This window comes from Talpa occidentalis, unplaced genomic scaffold (genome assembly GCF_014898055.3).
Source record: "Talpa occidentalis isolate TD23 unplaced genomic scaffold, MPIMG_talOcc4v2.1 talOcc4.10, whole genome shotgun sequence".
Classification (NCBI taxonomy): domain Eukaryota; kingdom Metazoa; phylum Chordata; class Mammalia; order Eulipotyphla; family Talpidae; genus Talpa; species Talpa occidentalis.
In genome coordinates this window covers 84899326-84917009 of record NW_023600993.1, presented here as the reverse complement: position 1 = coordinate 84917009, position 17684 = coordinate 84899326, and the positions used below count along the sequence as shown (strand labels likewise).

The window sequence follows — 17684 nt, the reverse complement described above, 5'->3', positions numbered from 1 at the left end:
AGCAGAGCAGGCAGAAGGACCGAAGTACACTGCTGAGGGGAGCAGTGGGGGCAGGAGAGGTCTGTGCGCCGTGTGGGACTCTCCTCCAGAGGCCGGGGAGCAGCCGGGATCGAACTGGCGCTGCAGAGGCTGGGGGCAGCTTTGCAACCCAGCGCTCAACCGCTGTGCCATCGAGGAGGCCCCTATTGTCAGTTTTTTAGAAGATACGATAATAGTATTGTGTTTATGTTTTTTAAGAGTCATTATTTTTGGTAGCTACATATAAAAATATTTATAGATGAAATGAGATGACATCTGGGACTTGCTTTAAAATAATCCAGGAGCAAGGTAAGGATGTACCCACACACCACCCCTATTCAACATTGAACTAGAAGTGCTAGCCTAAAGCATTAAGACAAGAAAAAGAAATAAAATGTATATAGATTGGGAAGCAAGGCAGTCTTTGAAGATTACATAATTACCTATGTTGATAATTCTAGAGAATTTTAAAAAAACACCAACTCTGAAGTTAGTAAAGGATGACAGCAAGGTCTGAATTAACAATTCTGACACTGCTTGCTATACAACTATATAGAAATGGATCCCTTTAGTATTAAATGAATGGCAAGTGGTAGGAGTGGAACTTTACAGATAAGCAGGAGGGGAGGAGTCTAGAATGATGTGATAATGGATTAAAGTTGGAGACTTTAATATGAACTTGTGTTTAGGTACACACTCACACACACACACACATGCACATAGAGGGTCACATTTAGAAATAGTGATAGACCTATATATAAACCCATATCTTTTGCTCTGAGAGTTGACAGGATCTAAGAGAAATGACATCCCAGTAGCAGTAAGTATACCTAGCACCTAGATCTTGGTTTCCAATATCAATTTTTCAATAAAAGGAATAAAGACTTCTTGGAAAATGATTTATTTTAGGACTAGGGCAGGAAATACATAAAATGAGCCTGGGAAATTTTGTAGTGCCATGAAGTAAGGAAGTGTTGGGGGAAAACTCTACATTGATGGGGACAGGCATACCAAAAAGAGACACAGGCCAACTGAAAGAGCTCTTAATGACCAAAGAGAAATAATTTGAGTAACAAAATCTGATAGTATTGTTATAGAGCAACCCCGATATTAAACGGGTTCCTGGCTGTGGGTCCTCACCCGCGCGCTTTAAAGGGACTTATGAATACTCTACTACAGACACACGCAAAAGGGTTAATAAAAGGTTTATTTACAAGAGAAAAAGAAATAAGGAAAATGTACAACTCAGGGAGAAAATAGGGAAATAAAGTCTTTAATGCGTCCTACCCGATCCGACGACCTGGAAACCCCAAAGTCACTCTCAGAGCTAGACGGACGCCGCGAGCTGGCCGAGGGCCCCAAAATGGAGAGAGCCCCCAAAGCCCACGTGTCTGCCTTTTGTATCCACCTGGCTGCTTAACCCCACCCTCAGGTCCCAGCCACCTTCCCTTTGGTGGTGATGGGATTTGGAGTTCCCAGTGTCTTTGGCTTTGACCTGGGGTGGGGGTGGAGTCCACAAAGCCTGTATGGAATTTGCTTTGGGGCAGCCTTTTCCCCCTAACACTGGGGTGGGGGTGGAGTCCACAAAGCCTGTATGGAATTAGCTTTGGGACTGCCTTTTCCCCCTAACAGTATTAGATTATAACCCAAAGTAGAAAACAAACACCCGTGAGTACATTACTGATATAATAATTTTTTTTTAAAGGTTTTTATTTATTTACTTACACAAGAACCGGGGTATAGGCCAGATTCACGGGAGGGTGAGAGGATTCACCAGAGACAGAGTGGGCAACAGTACAGGCAGACTGACAAAATATACTGCTGAGGGGAGCAGCGGGCGAGACAGGAGAGATCTGCCGTGCCATGTGGGACCCTCGCTGACCGGCCGGGATGGAACCAATGGTGCAAAGGCTGCTGACAGTTTCACAGCGCTGTGCTCAACCGCCTGCGCCACCAGGGAGGCCCTGCTGATATAATAATTAATGAATAAATTGATAAGTTGGGGATAAGAGACAAATGTCCTACACAGAAGAATTCCAAATAATTTATGTAAATACTCTGCCTTAAAGGAGAGGATGTGTGACTCCTGCACCTTAGGTTTGGGCTCCACATAGTGATTTCCTTTTAGAGAGGATAGATAGTATGGGGATGGAGGAGGGTAACTTTATAGTAGAGAAATCTCAGAAATATCATCTCAGCCAGGTGATCAAAGCCACCATTGACAGTAATACATCATGTTGATGGTATTACTCTTGATATGATGTAGTGAAAATGTCTCTTTACCTCTGTGATCTCCCTAATAACCTATAATACCATTCTAATTGTGAGATGAAAATCAAACAAATTCTAATAGAGGGGCATCCTACAAAATACCTGACCCGTTACTCTTCAAAAATGTCAAGTTCACCATAAATGAAGTAAGTCTGAGAAACTACCACAGTCAAGAGGAGCTAAAGATACATGCCAATAAAAGTACTATGTCCTGAGCCTTCCTGGTGGCTCAGGGGTTAAGTCTCAGCGCTATCAAGCTATCTCCAGACACTGTAGCATAAGTTCAATCCCCCGCCAGGGAGCTAATCCACATGGCGCCAGGGAGCTAATCCACATGGCGCACCAGACCTCTCCTGTCTTGCCTGCTGCTCCCCTTGCAACAGGGTGGTCCCCAGGAAAGGGGGAGGTTCCCTGCCCCACCCAAGGGAGGGTGGAGCTGAGCAGCAAGAGTTGAAGCTGAAGAAGAGACTGAGGAAGGAAGCAGGATGGAGCCAGGAGACCTGGAGGAGGCGCATGGAGCCTAGAGACATGTGAAGAAACTGCGCTTGTCTTTTGGTCGTGGACTGGGTGACACAGATGTGGATGAGACCCGTGGGGAGATGACAATGGCAGCTTTTATCTGGATGTTGATTTTGCTCTTTTCCTTCCGGGCTTGTCCGGTTGTTTGTGACCCTTTTCTGTGGGTCCCCACTGGAAGATGCTTTAGACTTGTGGCAGGCTTTGGGGCCTTGCTCTGGGCCGACCCCATATGGATGGAGTTTTACCCACGAGGGGACGGGTAACTTTGGGTGCTTCATTTAGAAACTAGACTCTTTGCCTCACCTGTATTGTTTCCTAGTTTTTATTAAAGATCCTTCCCATTAAAGTGTCATATGTTTTGTGTTGATGCAGCAGATGGCAGAACCCATTTAGAATAGGCAGGTTTGCGGGGTTTGGGCTGCCCCTCTCCCTGTCCTATAACACCCTCAGCAGTATATTTCAATAGATCCGTCTATTCTGCTCCCCACTCTGTCTCTGGTGAATCCTCTCACCCCCCACACCTCTAGCCTGCACCCTAGCTCTTGTATGCATAAATATATAAATCTTTTTTTTTTTTTTTAAAGTTCTGTGTCCTGGCTAGGATTGTGAAATAGAAAAAGGCTATTGGGCAAAAACAGAGAATATCATGTGTTGAACTGACAGCAGCATAATAATATTGTTAATAACAGTATATCAATATTGGTTCATTAATTGTAGCAAAGATATATCATGTGAATGTAAGATATTAGTAACAGGAAAAGTGGGCTTGGGATATATGGGAACTCTATTATTTTCTCAATTTTTCTGTAAGTCTAAACTTGTCTGAAAAATGAAGCGTATTAAAATCATCCAGTGGAGGGAGATGTGTGGACGAAACGAATTTGGCTATAAGTTGATCTTTGTGGGAGCTGGAGCTTTGTGTTGAGCTTTGTGGGAGTTTTGTGGGAGGGAGACTGGAGGTGGGTGGGCATGAGCACTGTCTGGCAAGTGGCAATGGCCCTCAATATGCCTGGGGAGGGTTGTCTTCTGACCCCCTGTGTGGTCACTGTAATTAAGAGGCTGCTCCTTTGCTGCATGCTCTCTCTGCTGTTCAGAATCTCTAGGGGCTTCATACCCCACTCACCCCTTATTGTGGTGGGCTTTTAATGCTCCTGCCTCACTGGACTGTATGTCTTTGGAGAGGGAAGTTCAGCCCAGCATAATGTAGGGGTCCCAGACCTTAGGTCCAGCCCTCAGTCAATGTTAGTGAAATAATTTTTAAGCTCTTAGGAAGCTCTTTCTTTTGTTCAGTGAAACTGACTCCTGCAGCTTTTTTTCCTTTTATTTTTTCCCCTCTATTTCTCCTGCAGCTTTTAACTAGCTCTTCCTTCACCCTACCCCACCCCCAAGAAGCTGAATCAGCTTCCTTGCCATGTGATGACCCTGAGATATTTTAGGAATGCTGTTTTGTTTTGGTTTCCATTCAACATTTATAGAGCTAGTCACAGTGCCAATGTCCTGTTAATTATTTTCTTATTCAGACAGAACATCTTTCATTCCTCCAATCAGTCTTCATGTGATGTTTCCAGCCTTCTCACTGACCACTTTGCTGCAGTTTGTCAGTGTTTCAGAATGTGATGCTTAGGTCAAAATACAGGCTGCCTGAGTGAATGCAGCCTCACATGGGCAGGGATAAGAAATTGGGGGCCACACGACACTGGGGCAGATTGGAGGCACCTGAGGGCAGAAAAACGTTGCCCAGTTTGGTGATAGTGATGGAAGGGGGAGGTTATGTAAAATGAGAGGAAAAGAGTCTAAAATGGAACAAGAGGTCCTGTATTGTAGAAGGCCTACAATGCTGAATAGGGAAGTTGCACTTCATTCTCTGGAGAGTTTTGGAAGGCTTTGGGGGTGGGGTGAGGTGGGGTGGCTTAGAGCAAGAACCTGACTGCTTAGTTTGCCACATAGGCCCAACACCTAAAAGGCCCCTAACAAATATCTGGTAATGTGACCCCTTTGAAGAGAATGCCTGTGGATATCCCTTTGGCAAAATTCTGTCCTTCCCTACTTTCAAGACCATGGCTACTTTTGTAGGTAAATGAATGATAACAGCTGTGACTATTCACTCACCTGGGAGGGAGGAGATCACAGTTTCCTCATCCTTGGAAAAAGAAAACCTGAAAACAGCAGAGGGTCCTAGAGTAGAGAAAAGCACTTTTTTCTCTAGGAGGTGTAGGGAAACCAGCTTCTCCAGGGAATAGGCAGGCTGAGGTCTCAGAGCTGGTCGAGAAGTGAGCTCCTACTTGGGGCCTCAGTTTTCCCATGTAGAAAATCTGCTGGTAGGAGTGGGTGGTCTCTGATGTTTGACTTTCTGGGAATTCTTTTCTCTAGGGCCTTCACCAGATCCTCCTCCCAGAGACCCAACAGGACATGCGCCCCTTGATCCTCGTGAGCCTGGGATCTGAGGTGATACGGATGAAGAAAAAAAAGTTTTGTGAACTGATTGACAGTGAGATTACAGAAAAATTGTCCAGGTTCCAAATCCAGTACCCCAGGTCAGTGCGGGAAAGCGCATAACCCCCACCAGGTCAAATGAACAATTTTTGCCTGTTATTTTAGTAAATGAAAGAAAAAAAGTAATATAATCCCTGATTCAAATGAGTGTGATTGTCCCTAATTCTAAAACTGGTATTTGTTGGTATGTTGTAAATTGGCTTAGTCCTTCTGATGTTAATTTTAGCTTTGTGTTTCATGGCCATGAAACTCTTCCCAGACTTTGAAGCAATGGTTCACAGGTATATGTATCTTTTTTTTTTGTATATTTATTCTTTTCTTCCTTTTATTTTATTTTGTTTTTTTTAATTTAAATTTTATTTTTATATTCCCCATACAATTACAACCCCCTTATTTTTACCCCAAGCCCTCCTTTCCCCACCCCCCACCTCCCATAGAGTGTCTCTTGTTCATAGTTATTTGTTGATTTTGATATTTTCTTTCTTATAGTTATTCTTTTTCCTGGTCCCTTATTTAAGTTTTCTAGATTCCTGCTGTAACAGGGTGGTCCCCAGGAAAGGGGGAGGTTCCCTGCCCCACCCAAGGGAGGGTGGAGCTGAGCAGGAAGAGGAGAAGCTGCAGAAGAGACTGAGGAAGGAAGCAGGATGGAGCCAGGAGACCTGGAGGAGGCGCATGGAGCCTAGAGACACGTGAAGAAACTGTGCTTGTCTTTTGGTCGTAGACTGGGTGACACAGATGTGGGTGAGACCCATGGGGAGGTGACAATGGCAGTTTTTATCTTGATGTTGATTTTGCTCTTTTCCTTCCGGGCTTGTCTGGTTATTTCTGACCCTTTGCTGTGGGTCCCCACTGGAAGATGCTTTAGACTTGTGGCAGGCTTTGGGGTTTGCTCTGGGCCAATCCCATTTGGATGGACTTTTACCCACGAGGGGACGGGTAACTTTGGGTGCTTCATTTAGAAACTAGACTCTTTGCCTTACCTGTATTGTTTCCTAGTTTTATTAAAGTTCCTTCCCATTAAAGTCTTATATGTTTTGTGTTGATGCGGCGGATGGCAGAACCCATTTAGAATAGGCAGGTTTGCGGGGCTTGGGCTACCCCTCTCCCTGTCCTATAACACTGCTATGAGTGCGACCATCCGATATTTTTCTTTTTCTTTCTGGCTTATTTCGCTGAGCATGATTCCTTCCAGCACCATCCATATTGCTGCAAATTGCATGTGTTTATCTTTTTTGAATGCTGAGTAATTTTCCATGGTGTATATGTACCACATCTTCTTGATCCAGTCATCTATTTTTGGACATTTGGGTTGTTTCCAAATCTTAGCTATTGTAAATAGTGCTGCTATAAACATAGGCGTGCAGGTGCTCTTTGGAATTGATGTTTCTGTGTCCTCTGGGTAAATACCTACGAGTAGAATTGCTGGATCATATGGAAGCTTTATGTTTAGTAGGTCAAGAAATCTTCACACAGCTCTCCATAGTGGTTGTGTTAGGGGGAAAAGGATGTCCCAAAGCTAATTCCATATAGGCTTTGTGGACTCCACCCCCACCCCAGGTCAAAGCCAGAAACACTGGGAACTCCAAATCCCATCACCACCAAAGGGAAGGTGGCTGGGACCTGAGGGTGGGGTTAAGCAGCCAGGTGGATATAAAAGGCAGACACGTGGTCTTTGGGGATCCCCATTTTGGCTCTCCACCCGGCCACCTCTGAGAGTGACTTTGGGTTTCCAGGTCGTCGGATCTGGTAGGACGCATTAAAGACTTTATTTCCCTATTTTCTGCCTGAGCTGTACATTTTCCTTATTTCCTTTTCCCTTGTAAATAAACCTTTTATTAACCTTTTGTGTGTGTGCCTGTAGTGGAGTATTCATAAGTCCCTTTTAAGCGCACGGGTGAGGACCCACAGGCAGGAACCCGTTCAATATCGGGGTTGCTCTATAACAGCTGGACCAGTTTGCACTCCTACCAACAGTGCAGGAGAGTTCCTTTTTCTCCACTACCTTGCCAACATTTGTTGTTGCTAGTTTTTTTAATATGTGCCATTCTCACTGGTGTGAGATGGTATCTCATGGTAGTTTTGATTTGCATTTCCCTGATTACATGTGATGCTGAACATTTTTTCATATGCCTGTTGGCCATTTGCATTTCCTCTTCAGAGAAATTTCTTTTTAGCTCTTCTGCCCATTTTTTGACAGGATTATTTTCTTTGTTTTTGTTGAGTCTCATCAGCTCTTTGTAGATTTTTGTGATCAGTCCTTTATCATTAGTGTTGTGTGCAAAAATGTTCTTCTCCCAGTCGGTGGGGTTTCTCTTTGTTTTTGTTACTGTCTCTTTTGCTGTGCAGAAGCTCTTTAATTTGATGTAGTCCCAGCTGTTTATCTTTGCCTTCTCTATCACTGCTTTGGGTGATGTGTCTGTAAAGATGTCTTTGATGTGCATATCATGTAGTGTTTCGTCTATATTTCCTTCTATGTATTTTATGGTTTCAGGTCTTATATCTAGTTCTTTAATCCATTTTGAGTTGGTTTTTGTGCATGGTGTTAGGTAGTAGTCAAGCTTCATTCTTTTTTCTTTCTTTTTTTTTTTAAAGATTAATTAATTAATTAATTAATTTATACAATCACTGGGTACAGTCAGAAGCACAGGAGGGTGAGAGAATTCACCAGAGCCAGAGCGGGGAGCAGAGCAGGCAGAAGGACCGAAGTACAATGCTGAGGGCAGCAGCAGGCGGCAGGAGAGGTCTGCGCGCCATGTGGGACCCTCCTCTGGTGGCCGGGGAGCAGCCGGGGATCGAACCAGTGCTGCAGAGGCTGCAGGTAGCTTCACAATCCAGCACTCAACCGCTGCGCCACCGGGGAGGCCCAAGCTTCATTCTTTTGCATGTAGCGACCCAGTTTTCCCAGCACCATTTATTGAACAAACTTTCTTTGCTCCAATGCATATTCTTTGCTCCTTTGTCAAAGATTAGTTGACCATAAATCTGTGGGTTTATTTCTGGATTTTCTATTTGATTCCATTGGTCTGTGTGTCTGTTCTTGTTCCATTACCATGCAGTTTTGATGATTATGGCTTTGTAGTAAAGTTTGAAGTCTGGGAGTGTGATGCCTCCATTCCCTTCTTTTTTTTTTCAGGAGAACTTTGGCTATTCGGGGTTTTTTGTGGTTCCATATGAATTTCATCAATAATTGTTCTATTTCTTTGAAGAATGACATTGAAATTTTTATTGGAATAGCATTGAATCTGTATATTGCTTTTGGTAGGATGGCCATTTTAATAATGTTTATTCTTCCAATCCATGAGCAGGGGATGTCTTTCCTTTTCTTTGTGTCATCTTCTATTTCTCTTAACAGTGTTTATAGTTTTCTTTGTATAGGTCCTTTAATAGGTATATGTATCTTTATATAACTAAATTATGGGGAAAGCTAAATGCATTAAAAGATGTTCGTAGCAGCCATATTCATAATACTGAGGAAAAGACCCACTACCTCCTCACACATGTGGCTCTTAAGGAGATGGTTTAGAAAGTTGTGATACATTCCCTTGCTAGAATATAACTGTTTTATTAAAAAAAAAAACAAACTTAAGTTTAATAACTTTATAGCAGGAGTACAGCCTCTCACCTCAGCAACTGTGTATTTCACACCACACTCACCACCAAATGTCCAATCATCATCTACTGCTATTCTCTCCCTGCCCAGGCCTCTGCCCTTTCCCCTCTTGCACTGACCATTTTGTTGATGGAATCTAAGGGTTTGTTTTGTTTTTGTTGTGTTTGATTGTTTTTGGTATTTATCTTCTCACTTATTTCAAATTAGCATTATTCCCTCAAGGTCCATCCACGCTGTGGAAAATGACAAGATGTCATCTTTTTATGGCCAAGTAGTATTCCATTGTGTATATATATCATATCTTCTTATTTTTTAAGATTTTTATTTATTTATTTATTTATTTTTGTGTAGAACCGGGATGTAGGCCAGAAGTGTGTGAGGGAAAGGATTCACTAGACTGGGGAGCAGAACAAGCAGATCCACTGAAACACACTACTAAAGGGAGCAGCAGGCAAGAGAGAAGAGGTCTGCTGCGTCATGTGAGTTAGCTCCTTGGCCAGGGATTGAACTTCAGGCTATTGCAGTGGTAACGCTGAGACTTAACCCCTAGGCCACCAGGGAGGCCCATATTATATCTTCTTAATCCATTCATCCATTATCAGACACTTGGATAGTTTCCACATCTTGGCTATTGTAAATAGTGCCTCAGTTTCCCCCTTAGTCATATCCATTCTTTATACTGTGCTCTTAGTGAAACTCAAATCAGGCTATGTTAAACTCTTGCTTAAAGGTGAAAACCAAGACCATTTTTTGTCTCCAACAACTCTAAATTAGCATTTTGTATATTTCCTTTTAGGATTTTTATTTGGGGGGTGGGGCACACATGGATATATACCAAATTTGATTTTATCTTTCAGGTATGTAAAATTTTACAATAGAGATTATACTGGTTATATGATTTTGCAGCTTCCCCTTTTTCTTTACTTGTAATGATACCGTGATCAAGCATAGCTTTGCTGGCAGGTGTGGGAAATGAGTGATTCCAGTAGTGACTCAATAGAGAAAGGGGAAGTGTGGCAGCAAGTACATCTATAGAATCACTTCAGCCAGGTCCATTAATCCACATGACAGAAATCTGTATGATCTTGGATAAGTCATTTCCTTCCTCTTGGCTTCAGATGCCAATCTGCAAAATAAAATTAGACTAGATCAATGTTTTCCAAAGAATGGAACATCACCACAGGAGGTGTACAAGATTATTTTAGGTGGTACATATATTAACATTTTTTTTTTTTTTAAATAGAGGCATGTTTTTTATTTATTTATTTATTTATTTTGTTTGTTTGTTTTGTTTATACATGCACTGGGTACAGTCAGAAGCGCGGGAGGGTGAGAGAATTCACCAGAGTCAGAGCGGGGAGCAGAGCAGGCAGAAGGACCGAAGGACACTGCTGAGGGGAGCAGCGGTTGGCAGGAGAGGTCTGCGCGCCATGTGGGACCCTCCTCTGGTGGCCGGGGAGCAGCCGGGGATCGAACCGGCGCTGCACCCGCGGGCAGCTTCGCAACCCAGCGCTCAACCGCTGCGCCACCTGGGAGGCCCAACATTTTTAGTTTTAATAATTATGTATTTATTCTAGTGAGAATTAGGAAAATAACATGACTAAGTTTACTAAGCCCACAATTCAACAGATCTTGTTGCTTAGAATGGAACCACAGTAAATATTTAAGTAAAAGAACTAAATAGGTTTAAGAAGAAAAGTAATCAGTAAGGGCCTCCCTGGTGGTGCAAGGAGGCCTTGCACTCTTCACTGTACTATGAAGAAATCTGCAGCCACTACAGCACGAGTTCGATCCCCGGCCAGGGAGCAACCCACATGGCACAGCAGACCTCTCCTGACTTGCCTGCTGCTCCCTTCAGCAGTGAACTTCAGTCAATCTGCCTGTTCTGTTCCTCACTCTGTCTCCAGTGAATCCTTTCACCCCCCACATCTCTAGCCTGTAACCCAGTTCTTGTATGCATAAATAAATAAATAAATCTTTAAAAAAAAAAAAAGTCATCAGTAAATTAAAGAACAGATGATTTACAAATATGGCCCAAACTGGGGCAGTTTTATGAGAAAATCAATTTGGGAAATGCTGGTGGTTCATTGTCGTTCAAAGATGTCACAGTTCTCTGACTCCTATGTACTGGCAATATGAAACATGGCTGTGTAGAGTCACCTATTTGAAAAAGACTTTAAGGGACCTTAGCTTCTTGCATAATGCCTGGCACATGATGGGCATCTGTTAGTGTTTGTTGAATTGAAATTCAGAAAAGGTTTGCACAGACTTGAGGGTGGCAGATGTTTGGGCACTCAGAATCTTTGCCTACCCAGTCATCATTTTGCTGCAATCACCTATAATGCTGACACACCAATTCTCTTATTCATTAATAGTTGAACTCATGGCTTTCCAGACTGCTAAAGCAGGCAGAAAACATAGCCATTACTAGTTCCAATTCTCCATGATTTAAGTGAGGACTATAAGACCCAGGAAAGGGCATGTGACATCCTAAAGATCACACAGACAATGGCAGAGAGACCTGTCCTATGAATGCCACAGGATAGAACCTAAAACCTCTGCTCCCTACAAGGCACATAATGTAATGCATAGCTGAGTTCACAAGAAAGAAGGGAGCTCCCCCACCCACTGCCCCAAACACATATCTCAAGGACCAAAAGGAAGAGGCCCTAAAAGCTAAGGCACAGAGTATGATTTAGTGTTGGAATTGCCCAGCAGGGGAAAGAGGTTTTAGAATATCATGTGCTGAAGTTTTACAGCCTGTAAGGACATAGGAATCTTTCAGTTCAAGTAAGGCCAGGGATTGAAACTGATACTCCTCCATGAAGCTGAGGTCTTTAGAACTACCCCATTTAGTAAAAAGTAGAGTAGGGACTCCCTGGTGGCGCAAGGGATTAAGCACAGCACTGTGAAGCTATCTGCAGCCTCTGCAGCAGGAGTTCGATCCCTGGCCACCCAGGGAGCTACCCACATGGCGCAGCAGATCTCTCCTGTCTCTCTGCTGCTCCCCTCAGCAGTGTATTTCAGTCAATCCGCCTGTTCTGCTCCCCACTCTGTCTCTGGGGAATCCTCTCCTCACCCCCGACCCACTTCTGGCCTGTACCCCAGTTCTTGTATGCATAAATAAATCTTTAAAAAAATAACCAACTCTCCAGGAGGTTAAAGGTAACTCTGATTTATAATATTTGCTGATGGCCAATGTCAAGTTACCAACCAGATGGGGCCTCCCCAGTGGCGCAGCAGTTGAGCGCTGGGTTGCGATGCTGCCCGCAGCCTCTGCAGCACCAGTTCAATCCCCAGCTGCTCCCCAGCCACTGGAGGAGGGTCCCGCATGGCGCGCAGACCTCTCCTGCCGCCCGCTGCTCCCCTCAGCAGTGTGCTTCGGTCCTTCTGCCTGCTTTGCTCCCTGCTCTGGCTCTGGTGAATTCTCTCACCCTCCTGTGCTTCTGACTGTATCCAGTGCTTGTATAAATAAACAAATAAATAAATAAATCTTTAAAAAAAAAAAAGTTACCAACCAGATGTATCTGAACATGGAGTTGAGAAGAGATGTACATTATCAGCAATCAAGCCATCATGAATTGGTAGGAGTTGACTTTGCCACACTGCTGACACCACCGGGACCAGCTGGTAGACCATTCTGTCCCCTGGAGGTTTTTTTTTAATTGAGTTGATCTCTATGGATCAAGGTTTACTTTGTCCTGGTTAATATAATCTGACCAGAAGAATGTCCTAATTTGTTAGTGTTGTGTTAGGTTTGTCTCCTTAGCTGAGCGTGGGCAGGTTGATGGAAGTGGAACATATCCTTCCCTTACTGTGGTCTCAGAAGAAGATAAGCCGATGAATGCTTGTCCCTTTACACTCTCCCCCACTTTCCCCACCCCTCATATGTTGTGAGGTTGGGGGACAGAGTTGAGCCAAGACACCAAGACCAGTTTAAATTAAAGTAGCTGCCTATCTATTTTCCGTCTCTCTAGTTTTCCCAGTTTTGGGCATTTCATATAAGTGAATTCAAACAATATGTGTTCTTTTGTGATTGGTTTCTTAGCATATTATTTTCAAGGTTCATCTGTGTTGTGGCAGGTTATTAGTACCTCAATCCTTTTTATTGTCAAATCACATTATCATACATCTCTAGGACACTATCCATTTGTCAGTTGATGGGCATTTGGGTTGTTTCCACTTTTTGGCTATTATGAATAATTCTGTGAATGTTCATGCACAGCAAGTCTTCACTTAATATTATTGATAGATTCTTGGAAACTGACTTTAAGTAAAACCACATATGACAAAGCAAATTTTCCTTAACTAATTGATAAAAGCAAGAGTTAAGTTCCTTTGACATATTTCTGATCACAAAAATGTCACCAACCTTCTAAATACCCAAAATGGTTCTAACGTTGAACAATACATTCATTTTACAGCACACTTACTCCAGGGTCATGGGTGGCTGGAGCCTATCCCAAGCAGCTCAGGACCTGCACAGATCATCCCTTCCATTGCAGGGCTTTCTCTCTCACTAGGAAAATTTAGACATGCCAATTAACATTATATGCACATCTTTGGGATGTGGGAGGAAATCAGAATACTTGGAGAAAACCCACACAGACATGGGGAGAATGTGCGAACTTAAATAGTGGCCCTGGTTGAGAACTGATTTTTTTTTTTCTCATCAACTTTATAATGAAAAGATATTGAATGAAATGATGTTATTTGAGGACCTGCTGAACAAGTTTTTGTGTGGGCCTGTGTTTTCATATCTCCTAGGAGTAAAATTGCTGGGTCATAAGTTAACTCTGTTTAATCCTTTGAGGAACAGACTGTTTTTCAAAGTGGCTGTGCCAGTTTACATTCTCATCAGTAGTGTATTGGGACCCTTATCCCAATGTGTCTATATCCTCATCAACACTTACCTTTATCTATCTTTTTAATGATAGCCATTCTAGTAGGCATCTCATTGTGGTTTTGATTTACATTTCCTTGATAGCTAATAATCACACGTGTAACTTAAGATTTTCAGTAGCCAGATTATAACAAGTAAAAAGAAATGGGTAAAATCAGTTTTAATAATATATTTCATTGCATTCAGTGTATCTAAAATATTACCATTTCAACATGTAAGCAACATAAAAATTATTAATGACATATCCTACATTCTTTTTTGTATTAAGTCTTTGCAATCTGCTATGTATTTTATACTCACAACACCCACAATTCAGATTGGCTATACTCAGATACAGGTTAGTTACATGTGGCTCATGGTAGCCACAGGGAACAGTACAAGTGTGGGGTAAGAAAGTTGTGAAGTGTGGAGATTTCTGGACCTACTAAACATAGAGCTTCCATATGATCCAGCAATTCCACTCCTAGGTATTTACCCAAAAGACACAGAAACATCAATTCCAAAGAGCACCTGCACCCCTATGTTTATAGCAGCACTGTTTACAATAGCTAAGCTTTGGAAACAACCCAAATGCCCAAAAATAGATGACTGGATCAAGAAGATGTGGTACATATATACCATGGAATATTACTCAGCATTCAAAAAAGATAAACACATGCAATTTGCAGCACATGGATGGCGCTGGAAGGCATCATGCTCAGCGAAATAAGCCAAAAAGAAAAAGAAAAATACCGGATGGTCTCACTCATAGCAGGAATCTAGAAAACTTAAATAAGGGACCAGGAAAATGAATATAAGAAAGTGAAAATCAAAATCAACAAAAAACTATGAACCAGAGACACTTTTTGGGGGGTGGGGGGCGGGAGGGGAAGGATTGGGGTCAGAATGGGGCATTTGCAATTGTATGGGGGAATATAAAAATAATATTTATTATTAAAAAAAAAAAAAAAAAGAAAGTTGTGAAAAGGTAAAGGAGGCAGAGAGTAAAGTCTGGGAATAGGTCCAGAGGAGGAGTGCACATTGTGTTGAAGGGTTGAAACGAGTGGTAGGAGGCAAAGCAGGAGGGGTAGGGGGCCAAGTTGGAGCTGGCATGGGAACCTCAACATCTGTGCCTTGCCTTCAGTGATGAAGATATGTGCCAGAAATTCCTCGAGGAGAACAGCTGGAATATCTTTCGGAAGGACCTGGTGCGGCTACTGGTGGCACCTCGCCAATATCCACCATTCACCCCAATCCGACTCAAGAAGAAATTGAGCTATGGTTCCAAGTCTCTGGTCCTGAACTTGTGTAGCTTGGACAAGAAGCCTGGACATTATCCCACTTTTATGGCTTCCCAGAAATACCTACCTCCGTTGAGGATTGTTCAAGCCATCTCAGCACCCCGGTACAAAATCCAAGACCTCCTGCCCCAGTATAAGAATGCAGGAGTCCTTGTTTAGAACCAATAAAGTATGTCAAGTTAGTCACCATGTTTCCTGAATCACCACCAGGGGAACTGTGGGACTTGAAGTGGAAACCTGGGAGTTGAGCTGTGGGTCAGGAGAGGTATTTGGGGTCAGTTCCCTTGACACTTGTGGGCTGAGTAAGCGGTCAGGAGGCTGGGTGTGCATGGGTTAATCACTGGAGATGATGTTAGGGTGGGAGGGTCTTCTCTGATGAACTGGTCATGAGTCATAAATGGGCACACATCAAAGTGAGCCAGACTAAGCTAGCAAAGTCAAATGTCTTCCAAGGTCATGTAAATGAGTATAGGGGCAGGACCAGGAAGACAACAGGGGATGATGGGGACCTGTATGCATGTTCCCCATCCAGATGGAGCAGCTGCTCCTTAGCCCTAGTCAGTTGATACTATGCCAGGAAATAATGCAGGCCTGCGTCTACCAGTCTTGAGATTTTTCAAAAGAATTAAGAAACCCAATATTTTATGGTTCTATTGGTTGTTAAATGTGAGCAACTAATTCAAATTGTTTTTGAAATACTGTGTTAAGCAAACAAAATACATACGTGGGTTGTGTTGGGCCTACATACTGCTGTTTGCCAATGCTCATCAAGCACCTCTGTCAGACTCAGAGGGCGTTGCCAGAGACTGAATGAGGCACAGCTGTGGAGGGAGGCATAAGGAGCCAGAGAGACAGATGGGAAGCATGACAGGAATAGGTATCCTGGGTCAGGGATGAAGAGTAAGCAGCCTGAGAGAGGAGGCAGGCCTCTCTCAAGGTTGGACTTGAAAAGGGTCCCTCTGGGGACCTGTGGGCTGGGTCTTTTGGTTGCACCACAGATTCAGTGCCAAGACCTGTCTCTCTTGGGAAACCCTTTAATTTAGTTTTGGAAGCACTGAGGAATCTGGTAGGCGCTGCAGCAGCACAAGAGCCTGGCTGGGGCCACCAGGAGAGACAGGAGTCCTCCCCAACTCCATGCACACACATACATTCACATCACACCCCTGGCAAGAAGGATGCAACCCCTGGGCACTGAGCTAGGCATCAGGAGCTCTGGAGAGCCTGGCTCTGTTTTTATCTCATTCGTCCCCCTTGAGCAACTTGAGTCCTTTATCTGGACCCAGGTTTCCCCAGTGGCAAAATGAGCAAATTGGACAAGATTGATGTTTTTCCTGAGCAGAAGGTAAGTAGAGTTTGAAATGCATATTCAATATTATAGTTTTGTTTGTTGACTCTAAAAGAAAACTATTTTCAGGTTGCATAGCAAAGAAGGAGTATGGAATTTTTCTATCAAGAAGGCGAAGGATATGAAAGAATAAAAAGAGACATTGGAGTTAACCATCTCTACTTCCCTGATAGCTCCAGAGCATAGAGGAATCTGGGACATGCAGCAATTCAGGAAGTGCTGACTGTGACCTACAAAGTTGGTGACAATGTTTTGGCACGAGGTAAGTTGGGATGTCTGACTCACTGTACTTAGGGACCCCTTTTTGTTTTGGGCTATGGCTCCAAGATGATAGTACAAAATCTTGGTCATTTGATATTTATTAAGCACTTGCTCCATCACAGTTCCAGAGGAGAACAAGGCTGTTTCTAGTCCCTTATTCAATAGGCCAGAGATAAGCAAATTCTGTAAGGGCCAGATGATAAATATTGTAGGGCTTGTGTTGTGAATGCTCAACTCTGTGTGGTGGAAACACTTATAGAAAATATGTAAGCAAATGGGTGGGGCTGTGTTCCAGTCAAACTTCACTTACAAAAACAGGTGGCAAACCAGATTTGTTCTGCAGGCCATATTTCAGTGACCCCTGAGAGCCCTTGAAGTTTTGAAAGAACAGACATAGCATGACCAGAAGAAGGAAAAGGATCTGATTATTGAGCACTTACTTTATGAGCATCATCTTGCTAAGCATCTGATTGTAGACTCTGAGGACCTTTGGGTTCAGATCACAGCACTGCCACTTAATGGCTGTTGAGGATTAAAAAAGGTAGTGCATGTATAGTCAGGTGGAGGATCCTATTCGCCAAGACCCTTGAGCCCACTTTCTGCAACTTGAGAGAAAATACTTCCAGAACAGAAGGCATAACACATTTTCTAAGGAAATAGTGAGTGAAAAATAGACTAGAAGAGCAACCTGTTGTGTGTGGGGAGAGATACTGTGGGGGCTGGGCTTTGGGACAGGAGAGCAGAGAAAGAGCAAAGCCTTTTTGTAGTCACTATGTATTAGCAGAACTTGGCAATGAGAAGTATCTGAAGAGGTCTTCAAAGAGCTTTCTACTGTATTAAGAATGTGTTTCTCTTTTGGCATTTCTTGAGAAACCAAATGAATAGTTCTTGATTATGGTTGTATTCATGACTGCTGTTTCTTGAATTCAGACATCAAGCAAATTGTGGGTGGCTCCAGTTATATTTGGGTTACACATGTAAAGT

At 43.1% G+C, this 17684-nt stretch overlaps 1 protein-coding gene across 5 annotated transcripts in view; it reads left to right on the top strand.

Annotated features, from left to right (window-relative positions):
• CNBD2 (cyclic nucleotide binding domain containing 2) overlaps positions 1–15296 on the top strand; it is a 60267-nt gene extending 44971 nt beyond the window's left edge. For 4 of the 5 annotated variants that reach the window (XM_054696804.1, XM_037495895.2, XM_037495902.2 and 1 more), the window contains 2 exons: positions 5179–5342; positions 14938–15296. In XM_054696804.1, the coding sequence (XP_054552779.1) occupies positions 5179–5342; positions 14938–15253 (480 nt within the window). In that variant the 3' untranslated portion in view covers positions 15254–15296. Of the gene's footprint in view, positions 1–5178; positions 5343–9262; positions 9391–14937 lie in introns of those variants that run through there. The other variant, XM_054696803.1, reaches the window with a different exon arrangement.
• Positions 15297–17684: the final 2388 nt, after the last annotated feature.